Below are 16,946 nucleotides of genomic sequence, written 5' to 3'. Positions count from 1 at the left end.
ATCGCTAGCGGAGGATAAAGCCACCAGTTGTTCACCTGCCTCGTCAACTGAAGTATATCCCCATGAGGTGTGATGGCTGTTGACCATCAGCATGAACTTTAGGATGAGCAGTAATGGGTAGTGCTGGAAGGGGCCACTCCACCTGAGGAGGTTTGTACATGTTGGTGATTGTTGTGTCCCCAACTTTCACAGTGGCTATTAAGACATTATTGGCATTATATTATTGAAGGATACTGTATAAAATCAGTCAGGTTGTATCATAAGTTGGTTTCAATACCATCCTTTACATAGTGCACAGCGCAATAAGTTTGAAAGCATAGATGTGGAGCCTGGAGGCATTGGAGTCATCCTCAGTTTGTGTCTTTGAAAAACAAGAACATCAACATCAAGGTCTTTTGCAGTTCTTGACATGTAGTCACATTTTGTTTGTGACATACCTTCCATGGTTAATTGGTGGATGCGAACAGTTTTCCCTATATAGTGGGGCAACTTAGCTAAATATAGCATAACAATTGTGCATTTTGTGAGGAAAGCACCAAATTTGGCACACTAGTAGCCTCACATATTAAGAACAGATTTGGATATTGGGCCATCTCAAATTCAGCTGCTGATGGCTGTGGCAGCCATTTTCCACTGCCATCAAAAATTTTGAGATGGCCCAATATCCAAATCTGTTCATAATATGATAGGCTACTAGTGTGCCAAATTTGGTGCTTTCCTCATAAAATGCACAATTGTTATGCTAAGTTGCCCCACTAATACTGAGACGATTGGCTCTGAAAAGGATCATTTGTAAGATCGTAGTGCTGCCTTGGTGAAGAATCACTTAAAAAGTTTTAAACTTCTCAGATCTGGATCTTCACCAAAATCAAATCAATTTGTCCTTGTCACACACCCAAGCTGTCCACCAAGGTTTGCCTGAATCCATCCATAACTTTTTTTTAGATATCCTGTTCACAAACAAACAAACAAACGGGTGAAAACATAACCTACGTCCACCTTCGGTGGTGGAGGTAATGGAGTTGTTGGCCTCATGGTGGTTACCTTTTACCTGTGTGTCGGCGGAAGCACTGCCTGACCCCACATCCCAATATACACTTCATAGCCGCCTTTGGTGGCCTCAAAACAGCCTTCAAGACCAACGTCTGGTAGTTTAAAACCTTGTCCAGATTCTGAAGTAAAAATAACCATTCCTTTCACGCCATATGGCACATAAGGCTGCCGAAGCAGTTTTATTGGCTAAGGAGTACAATCCTGGATGGGTCACCACTCCGACGCAGGATATTCAAATGGCTTATTACCACACCAAGCTGGTACTCATTTTGCCAACCTCAGAAGGATGACAGGCTGAGTCAACCCACCTGGTGTTATTTAAACAGCACGACAGAGGCTCGAACTTAAGACCCAAAGATCTTAAGCCAGCCACCTAAACCGTTAAGCCAACACCAGGCTTAGATTCTGAGGTACCAACACTCAAAACTTGGGACCTCTGGGTGCTACGGTTCAGCCATGAGAGTCACAAACACTTGAAATTATTTGTAAGATACGCATCGCAAGCATTGAAGGTGTTGGCCTGCAATTTTTTTTTCCCCACTAGGTGGGTACATGCTGTTGTTTTTATTGTTTTGGAAGAACTAAATTTTGCTTTCAAGGATGTTGTCTTTTATCACTTTTTTTCTTTAACTTGCTGTTTTTTTGTGAGCTCCTCTCCACACGATTGTCTTAATTCAAATGGAATGGTGAACATTTGTGTGTGACCACAAAACTGTCTTATTTTGCACCAAATGTTGATTTGAATATTGCCTGGCCTGTTGTGTACAATCAGTAAAATCCTCTTTGTAGTTGCCATCACACGGAGGATCGGATCCTACTCGCACCCGAGCAATGTGCTTGTGAGTCGTGGCCTTCAACCAGCCAGTCACATCTCGATGGCCGTACTTCCTGAGGATCCTGTCATGGAGATGGGTGCGTGCTCAATGAGCAGCGGTGAACTTGGGAGCCTGATCCAGCAGCAGGCGACGGAAGAGGAACAAGAGAAGTTGTTCCAATTGATTAATCAGGAGCTGTTTGTGTCCTCGGGCATGCTGGAGCCATCCATTTCTCCGCTGTTCTCGGAAACTATTGCAGAGGTGTATCCTGCACCCTATGATGATCCACCTGTTGTCACGACACCAAATAATTTTAACCTGGCATCTGCCGGGGGTCTTATATCTTCCGATGTCATGCTGTCACAAGTGAGAGAACAAGACTCCTTGACTGAAGAAGGAGTATTGTTTGCTTCTCTGACCCATTTGACAGAAGAGCTGTGATGCCTGTTTACATAGTAATATTTGTTTTGCAATTTCAGGAGGAGGAGGGTGTGAAGAGGGGGTGTCTGTATTGAAAGGGTTAAATAACAACATCCCTTTTATATACTGCCAACATTTGCACAGTTATTGGCATTAAGCTCCTACTTTAGCTTTCACCGTCTTCCCTTGAGTAAAACAGCAACTCTTACGATTGGTTGTTGGTCAATCTTTGAGATGTAGATTACATGAGATAATTTGCCAGGAAGAGCAGATACATATAACATATGTAACATTGATAGAATTATTTTACTTGCTCTCCCCCATCGCCCCTACCCTCCTGCTCCAACCTCCACCAGGTACGTGTCTACATTTCCTTACCTTCCCTCCCTTTATTCCTGTCTCCTCTCATTCTTTCCCTTTTCTTCCTTATCCTGTCTCCCTTCCTCCATTGAAAGTTTTATTATTTTTTTATTTGACTGTTCTCCACTAGTCCTGCCCTCTTTGTTTTTTGTACATGTATATTATTCTGCACAGCAGGATGTGGAAGTAGTGACTCCCAATGTACTTCTTCCCTTGGGGAGAAGAGACTATTAATTGTCTTTTCCACAGAGAGGCCTGTTACCAAGCACTTGTATAGTTTATGATGGCAGCTTTTTAATCATTTTAGCATGTCTTGTAGGATAAGTTTTTATTTTATTATTTTTCCATTGTCTAATTTTGGGGGCAAGACATTCATGACACCCACCTGACCTTTAGGTTCGGTTTGCACTGAAACGTTGTGACATTCTCAAAGCCAAGGCAACGAGGCCAATTTCCAAACATTTTGAAAGTCGTCTTCTTCTTCCCTTTTTATTTATTTATTTTTTATTTTTTGCATTAACGTCATCGTTGTAAGAGCGAGATTGTTAATGCAACAGTCAAGTTATAAATTAATGGAGAAGTTCCGTGGATTGGTATTGAAGACTTATTATACTGTACCTGGACTCCCATGATCGTCCATAAATAAGCAACTCTCCACTTGCGTTTGTGGTGTGCAAGTATGACATACTACCATGGAATCTCCCCCCAAAACGTAAATAAAATAAATCTCCACTTCACCTCACCTTGTTTGGTTTAACCTACAGTTCCCATTTGTCCTTAATAGCACCAAACAACCTGGCCATTATAAAGTTTTACTCGACCTATCCACAATGGCTCAACAAATCATGATTTTTTTTTCTTTCTTTCAATAAATTTGTTCATTTCACCGTTCATAAAATAGAGTTAAAACGGCAATGTCCATCAAAAGTGCCATTTGTTTTAACTCGTGTGCCTTGTGACTGGACTAGCCAGCAATTGTCGTCGTCGCACAGCATGTGAGCTCCCGCTAACACAAGGTTACATTCCCTTCAAATCCCAATAAATTCACCTGTTCAAGTTTTGTCTGCGAAGGACAGAATTGCTAATTTGAGCACAGGCTTTTCTAGCAACCGATGGTTCAAGGTCATGTGATCATCGTTTTGCTGTCCTTTTTTTTTTCTTCTTATTTTCTCTCTCCTTGCATTGATTTGAGTTTGGGATAGAAAAAGGAATATGTCATGGTATGAAAGGGGAGTTTGACTAGTGGGGAGGTTGATGGAGAACCTTTTCACCAATGTCACCAAGGTAAGCCTTTGAGCTTTCCTTTTTAATGACTGACTGATGTTTGTCCCTCAAAGCTAATCCCTTCATCCAAAGGGAGGGCCAATCAAGGGTAAGTGAAAGGTGGTTTATACGGACGTGGTCAGACAATTTCATTGTCATTTGCCACAGCTGAAGGGCACTTCCTGTCACAAGTCGGGAAGAATAACGTGGTTTCCGTAGAGACAATCGCTTTGAATTTGGCAATGGTGATTATCTCAGGATTTGTTCTTAACTAAATGTTCAAAGAATGTTCGAACAGCCGGCTTAATTATGCAACAACCCTGCCTGTGAAGCACCAGGACACATTTTATGGTTTGATCTCATCCCCTCAGGAATCCTACGTGTGTGACCTTTGCTTGCAAAGCACTTCCTCCTTTGATTTCATGCTCTTTGCAATTTATTTGCTTACAGCTCACCGTTAATCAGAGACTTAAAGCAATGTTACGACATTCCAATGTTTCACCTTTGATTGGAAATACGTTCTATGACTTAAAATGAATTATTTTTGCATTGCTTATTAGGGGATTAAATGTTTTGTTTGCACATGACATCACAATATTGTTGTTATGCAATGGCTGTCACTCATCTTGAGTGAAATTCCACACAGAGCAAGTGTCAGCTGACTGGGTCATGTGATCGGGTAATAGTGTGCAAATTGATTTTGTGCCTCTGATTATGCTGGTCTTTCATGGCATAAGGAACGTTTTGATTGGTTGAATGGGAAGTGGAGGGTTATGTTGCTATGAGCAGGAGTTACTTACTGACCTTTGTGATTTGTGCTATTGTATTCTTCATATTGGGATTTGCTGTTATAGCTATTGCATGTTTGTTTGTGTTTCTCCATTGATTTTTTATTTTATTTTTCAATATGCTTGATGGCCCATCTCACGATATGCTCACTCGTCCACACTATAGACTCTTGTATGATGTTACTTTCCTTAACTTGCTCATTAAGTAAGGTTAGTGAATCGTTGCATGTGATTACCATTGGTAGTAAATCTTTCTGATCATTTATTGAGCTATAATGCCCAAGCATCAAAGCTTTTTAAAATTATTAAAAAAAAATTGGCCCCCCGAGTAATGTTAATGTTTTATAATTTTACATCACATGACCAGTTAGTTACCTGACGCTTGGTTTGCATAAAAAGGGAAGCCATTGCCATTATTTGATGAGTATTTCCTTTTCTAAAGTGAGCATGAATGTATCAGTAGGGCTGGCAGGATGGCCCAGACCTTGGAGGTACGCACACTCGCTTGTCAGCCTTCTAGCCCAGGTTCGAATCCCGATGCAACTATAAACTGTCGTCGTCGTGTTTCACAGGAAGGGTGATTCATCAATGCATGTACCATTCCTCGATGGACATTAAACTTGGCTTCCCATCTGCCTGATGGAATGTATTTACAACTCATATCCCTTAATTGTGTTTATTCTATTTATTTGTCCATTCGAGTTTTTCCATGCATGAACGAGGTAACTAACATGATGACATCTTCCCATGTATAAATGATGCAGCACATTTATCTTGCCCTCCCGACAACTAGGAGTCTTGTGATAGAACTAGTGATCTCGATTATCTCAACATTATTTTGGGAGAAAGACAGCTTTTAACTGCTTTGAAGATGGCTGACATCCTGAAGAGCATAAAGTTGTTTTAGAGGATGTTAACATGTAGTTGTATTTTTGGGTTATACTTTTCTTTGTTAATGTTGCTGCTATTGGTTGATGTGAAGGGAAGATATTGAATGTTACTGAATTGTATAATTTCACCAAACGATGTTCACACCTCAAAGGTGACTATATTGTACAAATCCTGGATGTTTGTAAATTTTTCTTTTTGAATTTAACCTCTCCCCCTCCCCCGCCCCATACGCCTCCTCAAACCACGACCATTTTCATATTGTATATGCAGAACATTAATGTTGGTTTTTAATACAAGCTTTGGTTAAAATGGGTTGTTCCACAATTTTTCACTTTATCCGATATGTCATTCACTGTTATGTGTTTCAATGCATCTGAAAATTCATGTTTCCTGTTCTACTTTTTCATTTGATTATCTTGTGTCAACATCCATTTGTTCAAGTGATGCACACTTGTGTGATTCCATGTGATCTGAATTTGTTCTTAAATAAACACTTACACCCGTTATTATTTAGCCAATGCATGTTGGGCTGGGATTCAATCATGGACTCAACCTGCTGGTTGCATCATTACTGAAGTGCAGCTGTGCTGCCGATGCAGTGCCCCCACACTAAAGACAGGAATTAGTAATTTGGCCAAGGTACGAGTATGCCATGCATTCAAACCGGTGTTGTACAGTCATCTCATGTCTCCATCCCGACCAACAATCTTTGAGGTTTTTTTTGATTTTTTTTACTTGTTTTACCCCCATTGACTGTCCAGCACAATCCTATTTCTTCTCTTACTTGAATGTTAGTTTCTTCCCCTCTTTTTTTTTTTTCTGTTCGTGCATCCCCTTGCTAAATTATGTCCAACTGTTGCCCTACTAACAGTTCATACCCTCCGTCACCTTGTTTTTCCATGAGCCCCGATCTTGTAAAGGAAAAAAAAGAAAAAGTATCTGCACACAATGGCCTACTTTGTGGAACGCAGAGTCGGGATCTTGAAAGGAGAATAAATGCAGCGATGTGTTGGAGCAAATCCTGCTGCTCACTGCAGCCCTCTACAGCCTAGGTTGTGCTCCCAGGCAAGTATCACCAATAATTGTAATTAACCAGGCTGTGTCGACAGATCTGCTTGTGTAGACCACAGACTGGGTAGTGTATGACAGGCATTGCGTGTTGATCAGAATCCATGAGGCAATAGTGTCTGGTTCCTGCTCCCACCACAGTAGTTTATTTGGGACCATCGGAATTTTTTTTATGGTCCAGCAACCAAAACTGTTCGCACTCGCCGATTCGGTGCCCCGTCCTCAAAACACTGTGATGACAATCTATAATCGGGTCGTGAATCCACCCCAAATATCACTACCTCTGAACCACCCACTTTCCATTGCTATTGTAATGATAATCCTGCCTGGTCTTCAAATTGAAATGACTTTCTGATGTTGCATCTATAAAGGTGGGCATGTGCTGCAAGCAGTAATAATTTATGCATTATTGTTACGAATCTGGAACCCATCGCACACAACAACCAGGGTCCCTATAGAACAGTTATATTGGTAAGTGTGTGTGTTTAGAGTTAGGGCCCCCTACCTGTGGCTAATGGGAATTACGTGTGCGCTGCGGAGATTCGTTTACAATAACATGCCTTCACCTCGCTTCCTCACACCGACGCCATTGTCTACGTGCGTTCGAGGACGTACGTGGGCGGAGATTTCTTGGACACCAGAGCTCCGACTCCGCCCCAGAGAGATGGAATGTTCCCCCGCGACCAATGAGAGGCGAGACGTCTCAGACGGCCAACTTTCTCACGTACCCCGGACCAATGGGAGGCGTGAGACGTCTCAGGCACAGACTTCCCATGAACCTTTCACCCAATGGGAGGCGTGAGATGTCTCAGACACCGATGTTCCCACGAACCCTGGACCAATGGGAGGCGAGACGTCTGACGGCGAACTTTCCCGCAGCCTCTCGACCAATGAGAGGCGAGACGTCTCAGGCGGTGATCCTTCCCACGACACCCCAGCCCACAAGAGATGTGCAATATAAGGAACGCCAGGGCCTTGGAAAGAGCGTCAGGGTTGAGCGATCGGGTTCGAGGTGCCGGAGATCGACTAGTCTGGTCTGGTCGGTTTGGCAGCGATCTGGTTCGAGGTGCCGGAGATAGACTCGTCTGGTCTGGTCGGTTTGGCAGCAATCGGGTTTGAGGTGCCGGAGATCGACTCGTCTGGTCGGCTTGGCAGTGCTTGGTCATCTCTCGCCTCGTCCACCTGGCGTCCGACGCTTTTCCTCTGTCCCTTGTGCTTGGAGTGGCATCGTTGCTGCGGGTTCAAGTCCCAAAGAGCCAGATCGTCGAAGACCACACGAGGTGGACAGGTCCAAGCGCAGGCTCTGGTCTATAGCTCACCTGTCCTTGAGCTGGAGGCCTTCAATAAAGACCATTGGGGTCCGTTAGTGTGTGGGCCCGTCTTCAAGTAGCAACTGTTAAGTGCTTTTTGCTTGTACATTGAATGCATTGATCAATATTTGGATAACTCCGCCCTGACGTGCTCCCCTCTTTTCCCTATTGTTTAATAAATATCCCCATTGTGAAATGTATCAGCTCGTTCGTGTCCTTTCCTCCATTGGCTTGGCGTGCTGCGTGTTGGAAAATTAGCCAGGCTGTTGCCGCTGTAAAGGGACATTTGGACCGAAGAAAGCTCAGTGATCATCCGCTCAGGTCGCACACGGTTCGAGTACGCTCGCATCTCGTTCCGTACGAGCATCATCCATGCTACGAGCAGACAGGATGCTAGTCTCTCCCTTCGTCCCCTCCAAAAAAAAAAAGTAATTAAATAAAAGGAACTTAGGGGTTGGGAGTAGATGGACAGGATAGGTTAGCTGGACAAAGATGGTAAAGGGGGTTAGGGAGACGAAATTATGAGAAAAAATAAAAAGGGGTCTAAATTTGGTTGTTTTGTGTTGCAAATTAAGGGAGTGGGTATGGACAGAGACAGGCAAAGGCCATAGGTTGGGGGGAGACAGTAGGTTAGGTCCGAGCCCGCTTTCAGAGCGGCCGGCACTACCGCACTCCCTCCAGACCCACGCGGAACAAGACCGGAGGCCTGCCAGCTTCACCTGCTAGCCTGTTGTGCTGTACTTGCTGTTCCGCATTTGCCTTGCCATGCCTGATTTGCCTGCCTTTGCTATAACCCCATGCCTGCTACCCTGTTTGCATTGCCCCTATGTTCCCCGTCACCATGTGTGCCAGGACCATCTCCAGTGCTTGCAAGGACTGCCCTGTAGGCAGCTACACCACGGGGACTGCATTGAGCAGCCCGTGCACCGTTTGTTGCATTCAGTCCATGCATTCATTTCCATGAGCCAGAGACTGCAGTGAACAGCCTGGCCACCTTTTCTTGCACAAAGGAGCCAACGACTGCATTGGGCAGCCTGGCTACCTCTTCAAATGGCCTGTGGGACAGCACATGGCATGCCATGTTAGGGTGAATTGCCTCCAGCAGCTAGGGGTGTGAAACCAAGAGAGCAAAAGGTTCACTGCAAGGAATACTCGAGGGGACTTTTTGAGGAGGCCCTGAGGACGACTGACCTTCAGCTGCTGTGCACTCACCCACACAAAACTGTTTACTTTGCTGTGCCTTTTCCCCACAGATCACAGGTCCTGGGCCATGGTTAGTGTAAATATAAGTTAAGGTAAAAATTGTAAATAAGTTTGCAACCCACCTGTTTGTGTTAACGCCGGCAATTTATTTAAGTTGTCCGAGTGAGTCAGTTTAGCTACGCAGCGCACTAGGTTATTTATTTTTGGGACATGTATGAAAAAATGTCACACTCAGGGATCCGAAGGTAAATCGTACTAAGAGAGAACTTACACATGCTGGTCACATGAAAATTCAACGACTCGGGACGATTCTGTAAAAAGGGGAGCGGGTAGTGTTACGAATCTGGAACCCATCGCACACAATAGCCAGGGTCCCTATAGAACAGTTATATTGTTGCGGGTCGGGCGTCGGCCGCGGGCACGACCACCAGATGGAGCAGTAGAGTCGGCTCGACCGATCGCCCGGAATTTAGATCGTACCTTTTCGGAAAAGTCCGAGAAGTACGGGTCCCTTATCGAACCATGAAGCATCAATATTTCTGCCACGTGGTACAGGGTTATTCACCAATTTTCAAAATACCTAGAGACCACGTGGCGATTTACCGAGTCTCTACACCCTCAACGGCACCTGTATGGAACGAGCCGCTTAGTGTACTAGAACCGCGTGCGATCCGAGCGGTTTATCGCTGAGGTCCGTCGGTCCCAAATATCCCGTTACAACGGCAACAGCCTGGCTAATTTCCCAACACTCAGCACGCTAAGTCAATGGAGGAAAGGACACGAACGAGCTGAAACAGTTAACAATCAGGGTATTTATGAACAATAATAATTGGGGAATGAGGGAAGCACGCAAGAGCAGAGTTAAACCGATTATTAAAGGTACGTATGTACATTGTACAGCACGGCACTTATACAATTAACAACTTATCCGACTGGCACCACGAACACACAAACGCACACACCCAAATAATCGGACCAAATGGTCTTGATTGAGGCCTGTCTCAGACCTGTCCGCCTCGTGAGGTCTTCAAGGACCAGGTCCTCGGGGCAAGACTGGACCCCCAGCACGATCCGGACAATCCAGACACCCTCACAACTGGGCTCCGGGCGAACGAAGTTGGCAGGGCGAAAGCTGGCTGGAGAAGACCCTCCGTTGCACCGACCACTCCGTGCACAGACGCCTTCGCACTCAACCGCCCTGGGCGCAGATGTTCACTTTTGCCAGAACTCTCAGAATCCGTGCACGCACTTCTTGCCAGAACCAGAACAGCAACGAACGCGCCGACCGCGCCTATAATTATACCCCCCTCTTCAGAGGGGGGGGGGCTCCTCGTTACCCTCCCTCTCTCACTGGCTGCTTTTGGCGTGCAAATCGCTCTTCGTCTCTTTCACTGGCCAGTTTTGGCGCGCAAATCGCTCTTCGCCTCTCTTACTGGCCAAAACAGGCGGCAAGCTCCTTGATTGGCCCGGGGGGGGGGGGGGCGTGGTGACATCATGTGGAGCCCTTTCCTCCTGTCGCGGGATCTGATTGGGCGGGCAACGGTCACCTCACTTGTTGCACGCTGACTGGTCGAGGGCCGCCGCGCGGCTCTTCCTTGAACTCCGCCCATCATGACTTCGGCCAGAGCGAGGTGAAGGAAGGAAGTGAAGTGAAGGTGAGGGTGATGCGGTGTGGTCAGCGTTGATGTTGGTGTGTAAAAATAAAAGAAAAACCCGAACTATCAAAATAACTCCACAGCGCATGAACATTTAATTACCCATTAGACAAGGGTCAGCACCCTAACTGGCAACATGTACTTACCGATATAACTGATCGATAGGACCTGTATGTTGTGTGCTCATGGCTTCCAGATTCGCAACAATATCGGTAAGTGTGTGTCTTGAGTCAGGGCCCCCTACCTGTGTCTAACGGGAATTACGTGTGTGCGCTGCAGAGATTCGTTTACAATAACACGTCTTCACCTCGCTTCCTCACACCGACGCCATTGTCTACGTGCGTTCGACCACGTACGTGGGCGGAGATTTCTCGGCCACCAGAGCTCTGACTCTGCCCCAGAGAGATGGTATGTTCCCCTTGACCAATGAGAGGCGAGATCTCACACGGCGAACTTTCTCACGAACCCCAGACCAATGGGAGGCGAGACGTATCAGACGGCAAACTTTCCCACAGTCTCTCGACCAATGAGAGGCGAGACATCTCAGACAATGATCCTTCCTACGACACCCTAACCCGCAGGAGAAATGCAATATAAGGAACGCCAGGGCCTTGGAAAGAGCGTCAGGGTTGGGCGATCGGGTGTGAGGTGCCAGAGATCCACTAATCTGGTCCGGTCGGTTTGGCAGCGATCGGTTTCGAGGTGCCGGAGATAGACGTGTCTGGTCTGGTCGGCTTGGCAGTGCTCGGTCATCTCTCGTCTCGTCCACCTGGCGTCCGATGCTTTTCCTCCGTCCCTGGTGCTTGGAGTGGCATCGTTACTGCAGGTTCGAGTCCCAAACAGCCAGATCGTCGAAGACCACACGAGGTGGACAGGTCCAAGCACAGGCTCTGGTCTCTAGCTCACCTGTCCTCAAGCTGGAGGCCTTCAATAAAGACCATTTGGGGTTCGTTTCTGCGTGTGTGTCTGTGTGTGGGCCTGTCTTCAAGTAGCAACTGTTAAGTGCTTTTTGCTTGTACATTGATTGCATTTATCAGTATTCGGATAACTCTGTCCTTACGTGATCCCCTCATTTCCCTGTTGCTTAATAAATATCCCATTGTGAAATCTATCAGCTCGTTCGTGTCCTTTCCTCCATTGGCTTAGCGTGCTGCGTGTTGGAAAATTAGCTATGCTGTTGCTGCTGTAAAGGGACATTTGGACCGATGAAAGCTCGGTGATCATCCACTCCGGTCTCACACTGTTCGAGTACGCTAGCATCTCGTTCCATATGAGCATCGTCAAGGGTGAATTTCCCCAGTAGTTGGACGACGTGGGTATTTAGGTAAATTGAAATTGGCAATCGACCCTACCCCACGTGGTCGACCTATTGGCGAACTTCGGTCCGATAAGGGACCCGTCGGCTCCGGGGTGACGACCTATACATTCCGGATGATCGGCAGAGTCGACCCTACTGCTCCACCTCGCGGTCGCGCTCATAGCCGATACCCGGCCCCGTAACATCATGTCAAAGAGATTATTTTCCCTTGAGTAAAGGAACATCATCACCAATGAACAGAGTATTGCAATAAACAGGTTGTTTAAAATTCCTAACATTCATGATACTAGTACGGGCCCGTAGGGGCGGGCCCTTAGGTGCGTGCCAGTATGTTCTCTCTCTCTCTCTCTCGCACTCTCGCACTCTCGCACTCTCGCACTCTCGCACTCTCGCACGCCCTCTTCCTCTCTCTCTCTCTCGCACGCCCTCTTCCTCTCTCTCTCTCTCGCACGCCCTCTTCCTCTCTCTCTCTCTCGCACGCCCTCTTCCTCTCTCTCTCTCTCGCACGCCCTCTTCCTCTCTCTCTCTCTCGCACGCCCTCTTCCTCTCTCTCTCTCTCGCACGCCCTCTTCCTCTCTCTCTCTCTCTCTCTCTCTCTCTCTCTCTCTCGCACGCCCTCTTCCTCTCTCTCTCTCTCGCACGCCCTCTTCCTCTCTCTCTCTCTCGCACGCCCTCTTCCTCTCTCTCTCTCTCTCTCTCTCTCTCTCTCTCGCACGCCCTCTTCCTCTCTCTCTCTCTCTCTCTCTCGCACGCCCTCTTCCTCTCTCTCTCTCTCTCTCTCTCTCTCTCTCTCTCTCTCTCTCTCTCTCTCTCTCTCTCTCTCTCTCTCTCGCACGCCCTCTTCCTCTCTCTCTCTCTCTCTCTCTCTCTCTCTCGCACGCCCTCTTCCTCTCTCTCTCTCTCTCTCTCTCTCTCTCTCGCACGCCCTCTTCCTCTCTCTCTCTCTCTCTCTCTCTCGCACGCCCTCTTCCTCTCTCTCTCTCTCTCTCTCTCGCACGCCCTCTTCCTCTCTCTCTCTCTCTCTCTCTCTCGCACGCCCTCTTCCTCTCTCTCTCTCTCTCTCTCGCACGCCCTCTTCCTCTCTCTCTCTCTCTCTCTCTCTCTCGCACGCCCTCTTCCTCTCTCTCTCTCTCTCTCTCTCTCTCTCTCTCGCACGCCCTCTTCCTCTCTCTCTCTCTCTCTCTCTCTCTCTCTCTCTCGCACCCTCTCTTCCTCTCTCTCTCTCTCTCTCTCTCTCTCTCGCACGCCCTCTTCCTCTCTCTCTCTCTCTCTCTCTCTGTCTCTCGCACGCCCTCTTCCTCTCTCTCTCTCTCTCTCTCTCTCTCGCACGCCCTCTTCCTCTCTCTCTCTCTCTCTCTCTCTCTCTCGCACGCCCTCTTCCTCTCTCTCTCTCTCTCTCTCTCTCTCGCACGCCCTCTTCCTCTCTCTCTCTCTCTCTCTCTCTCTCTCTCGCACTCCCTCTTTCTCTGTCTCTCTCTCTCTCTCTCTCTCTCTCTCTCTCGCACGCCCTCTTCCTCCCTCTCTCTCTATCTCTCTCTCTCGCACGCCCTCTTCCTCCCTCTCTCCCTCTCTCTCTCTCTCTCTCTCTCTCTCTCTCTCTCTCTCTCTCTCTCTCTCTCTCTCTCTCTTGCACGCCCTCTTTCTTTTTCTTTCTCTCTCTCTTTCTCTCTTTCTCTCTCTCTCTCGCACGCCCTCTTCCTCTCTCTCTCTCTCTCTCTCTCTCTCTCGCTCGCCCTCTTCCTCTCTCTCTCTCTCTCTCTCTCTCTCTCTCTCTCTCTCTCTCTCTCTCTCTCTCTCTCTCTCTGTCTCTCTCTCTCTCGCACGCCCTCTTCCTCTCTGTCTCTCTCTGTCTCTCTCTCTCTCTCTCTCTCTCTCTCTCTCGCACGCCCTCTTCCTCTCTCTCTCTCTCTCTCTCACGCCCTCTTCCTCTCTCTCTCTCTCTCTCTCTCTCTCTCGCACGCCCTCTTCCTCTCTCTCTCTCTCTCTCTCTCTCTCTCTCTCTCTCTCTCTCTCTCTCTCTCTCTCTCGCACGCCCTCTCTCTCTCTCTCTCTCTCTCTCTCTCTCTCTCTCTCTCTCTCTCTCTCTCTCTCTCTCTCTCTCTCTCTCTCTCTCTCTCTCTCTCTCTCTCTCTCTCTCTCTCTCTCTCTCTCTCTCTCTCTCTCTCTCTCTCTCTCTCTCTCTCTCTCTCGCACGCCCTCTTCCTCTCTCTCTCTCTCTCTCACGCCCTCTTCCTCTCTCTCTCTCTCTCTCTCACGCCCTCTTCCTCTCTCTCTCTCTCTCTCTCACGCCCTCTTCCTCTCTCTCTCTCTCTCTCTCTCTCTCTCTCTCTCTCTCTCTCTCTCTCTCTCTCTCTCTCTCTCTCTCTCTCTCTCTCTCTCTCTCTCTCTCTCTCTCTCTCTCTCTCTCTCTCTCTCTCTCTCTCTCTCTCTCTCTCGCACGCCCTCTTCCTCTCTCTCTCTCTCTCTCTCTCTCTCTCTCTCTCTCTCTCTCTCGCACGCCCTCTTCCTCTCTCTCTCTCTCTCTCTCTCTCTCTCTCTCTCTCTCTCTCTCTCTCTCTCTCTCTCTCTCTCTCTCTCTCTCTCTCTCTCTCTCTCTCTCTCACGCCCTCTCTCTCTCTCTCTCTCTCTCTCTCTCTCTCTCTCTCTCTCTCTCTCTCTCTCTCTCTCTCTCTCTCTCTCTCTCTCTCTCTCTCTCTCTCTCTCTCTCTCTCTCTCTCTCTCTCTCTCTCTCTCTCTCTCTCTCTCTCTCTCTCTCTCTCTCTCTCTCTCTCTCTCTCTCTCTCGCACGCCCTCTTCCTCTCTCTCTCTCTCTCTCTCTCTCTCTCGCACGCCCTCTCCCGCTCTCTCTCTCTCTCTCGCACGCCCTCTCTCTCTCTCTCTCTCTCTCTCTCTCTCTCTCTCTCTCTCTCTCTCTCTCTCTCGCACGCCCTCTTCCTCTCTCTCTCTCTCTCTCTCTCTCTCTCTCTCTCGCACGCCCTCTCTCTCTCTCTCTCTCTCTCTCTCTCTCTCTCTCGCACGCCCTCTTCCTCTCTCTCTCTCTCTCTCTCTCTCTCTCTCTCTCTCTCTCTCTCTCTCTCTCTCTCTCTCTCTCTCTCTCGCACGCCCTCTCTCTCTCTCTCTCTCTCTCGCACGCCCTCTTCCTCTCTCTCTCTCTCTCTCTCTCTCTCTCGCACGCCCTCTTCCTCTCTCTCTCTCTCTCGCACGCCCTCTTCCTCTCTCTCTCTCTCTCTCTCGCACGCCCTCTTTCTCTCTCTCTCGCACGCCCTCTTCCTCTCTCTCTCTCTCTGGCACATCCGCGGGTCCACAGCAATATTCCTGGCAAGTTTCAATCGTGCAAAAGAAATAATAAATAAATAAACATTAATTGTGATGTCATTCGTGACGTCATAGCACCGTGTCGTGTCATTGGTCGACAGATAAATGGCCGTAACTTGGGAACCGCTCGTCCGATTAATATCAAACCTTGAAAAGCACATCCGCGGGGCCCCGGCAATATTCCTGGCAAGTTTCAATCAGATCGGACCGTCGATCGTGCAAAAAAAAAAGAAAAATAAATAAACCTTAATTGTGACGTCATTCGTGATGTCATAGCACCGTGTCTTGTCATTGGTCGACAGATATGGCCGTAACTTGAGAACCGCTCGTCCGATCGATATCAAACCTCGAAAAGGCACATCCGTGGGTCCCCGGCAATATTCCTGGCAAGTTTCAATCAGATTGGACTGGCAGTCGTCGAGAAACGGCGGTCGCAGACAAACAGACAGACACACACAGAGATTGCTGGAATTATAGATAGATAACTTTGTTTTTGCTGCAACTTGCAGAGGCCCTAAAACTTGTGGCGGTATCAATATAAGAGATTTAAGACTCCATAACTCTGATCTACTGTACCTTCCCCCAGTGGAAGCCAACAGGTGTGTGACTATGGACGGCATGTCCAAACTATCTGATAAAATTTCACTAAACCTGGCGGTGGGAAGTCTTAGGTAACTATACAGGGTGCTGAAGGACACTAAAGGTACGCTCAGCCATTAAAATGCCGACGTTTGCATCGCATTCAATGCAGCCTGACCCCTCCCTTCAAAGTAAATGCTTTGAATCCAGTTTTCAAATTAAAAGGTGGAATAGACATCTTGGTGACCCGCTCTCGGGGTAATTGTGCCTCCTGAATCTTCGGTTTCGCAAGTAACAAGAAAGAATCATGTAGAGCACGATACTTGCGAAATCCCTAAAACAAATTTGAACTTAAAAATAATTGCTGGTTGAATTCAGTGACCTGATATGCAAATCTTGTTCAAATTTCAAGTCAATCGGATGACAATTGATGATTTTAGAAATTTGACAAAGTTGTTGACCTTTTTACCTTGAAATCAATAGACTTATTACCAACTACCATTTCGTGAAGATTGTCAATCACCTACAGGTCACAATTTTAAACCAAACAGATTGAATCACAGCCCAGAGGTAACAAGGTAGGGATTGTCACAAAAAAATGATCATGTGAAACTATCTCTCATCTTTCTTTGAATAATGGTTGTGTTGGCAAAATGCACAATGAATCTCTCTCGATTTGGTTTGTGTGTGTGTCCATCCATCCATCCAACCACCCATTGGTTGGACAGTTCGTCTGACTCCAACCACAATTTCTATACTACCACCTCCATGTTTCAATACTCTGTACAGGTCGAGGTTTCATCGGCCTCCTTTGTAAGGCTCGCACTTTCTGACTCGCTCACGGATTTATCTCAACTCCAATTCGATATCTAATTTCGTTTTTCATCGTCGCTAAGATCGTTTAAGAC

At 47.3% G+C, this 16,946-nt stretch overlaps 1 protein-coding gene across 2 annotated transcripts in view; it reads left to right on the top strand.

The window, feature by feature from the left end:
* Positions 1-6,096, top strand: part of LOC147014344 (proto-oncogene c-Rel-like) — a 57,808-nt gene extending 51,712 nt beyond the window's left edge. For both annotated transcript variants that reach the window (XM_085852255.1, XM_085852254.1), the window contains one exon: positions 1,843-6,096. In XM_085852255.1, coding sequence (XP_085708381.1) covers positions 1,843-2,309 — 467 coding nt within the window. In that variant the 3' untranslated portion in view covers positions 2,310-6,096. The remainder of the gene's footprint in view (positions 1-1,842) is intronic.
* Positions 6,097-16,946: the final 10,850 nt, after the last annotated feature.

Source organism: Eptatretus burgeri, chromosome 13 (assembly GCF_056783735.1).
Source record: "Eptatretus burgeri isolate ZD-2024b chromosome 13, Ebu_testis_v1, whole genome shotgun sequence".
Classification (NCBI taxonomy): Eukaryota; Metazoa; Chordata; class Myxini; order Myxiniformes; family Myxinidae; genus Eptatretus; species Eptatretus burgeri.
The sequence above is the reverse complement of the archived record's forward strand: the minus strand, read 5'-3'. Positions and strand labels throughout refer to the sequence as shown.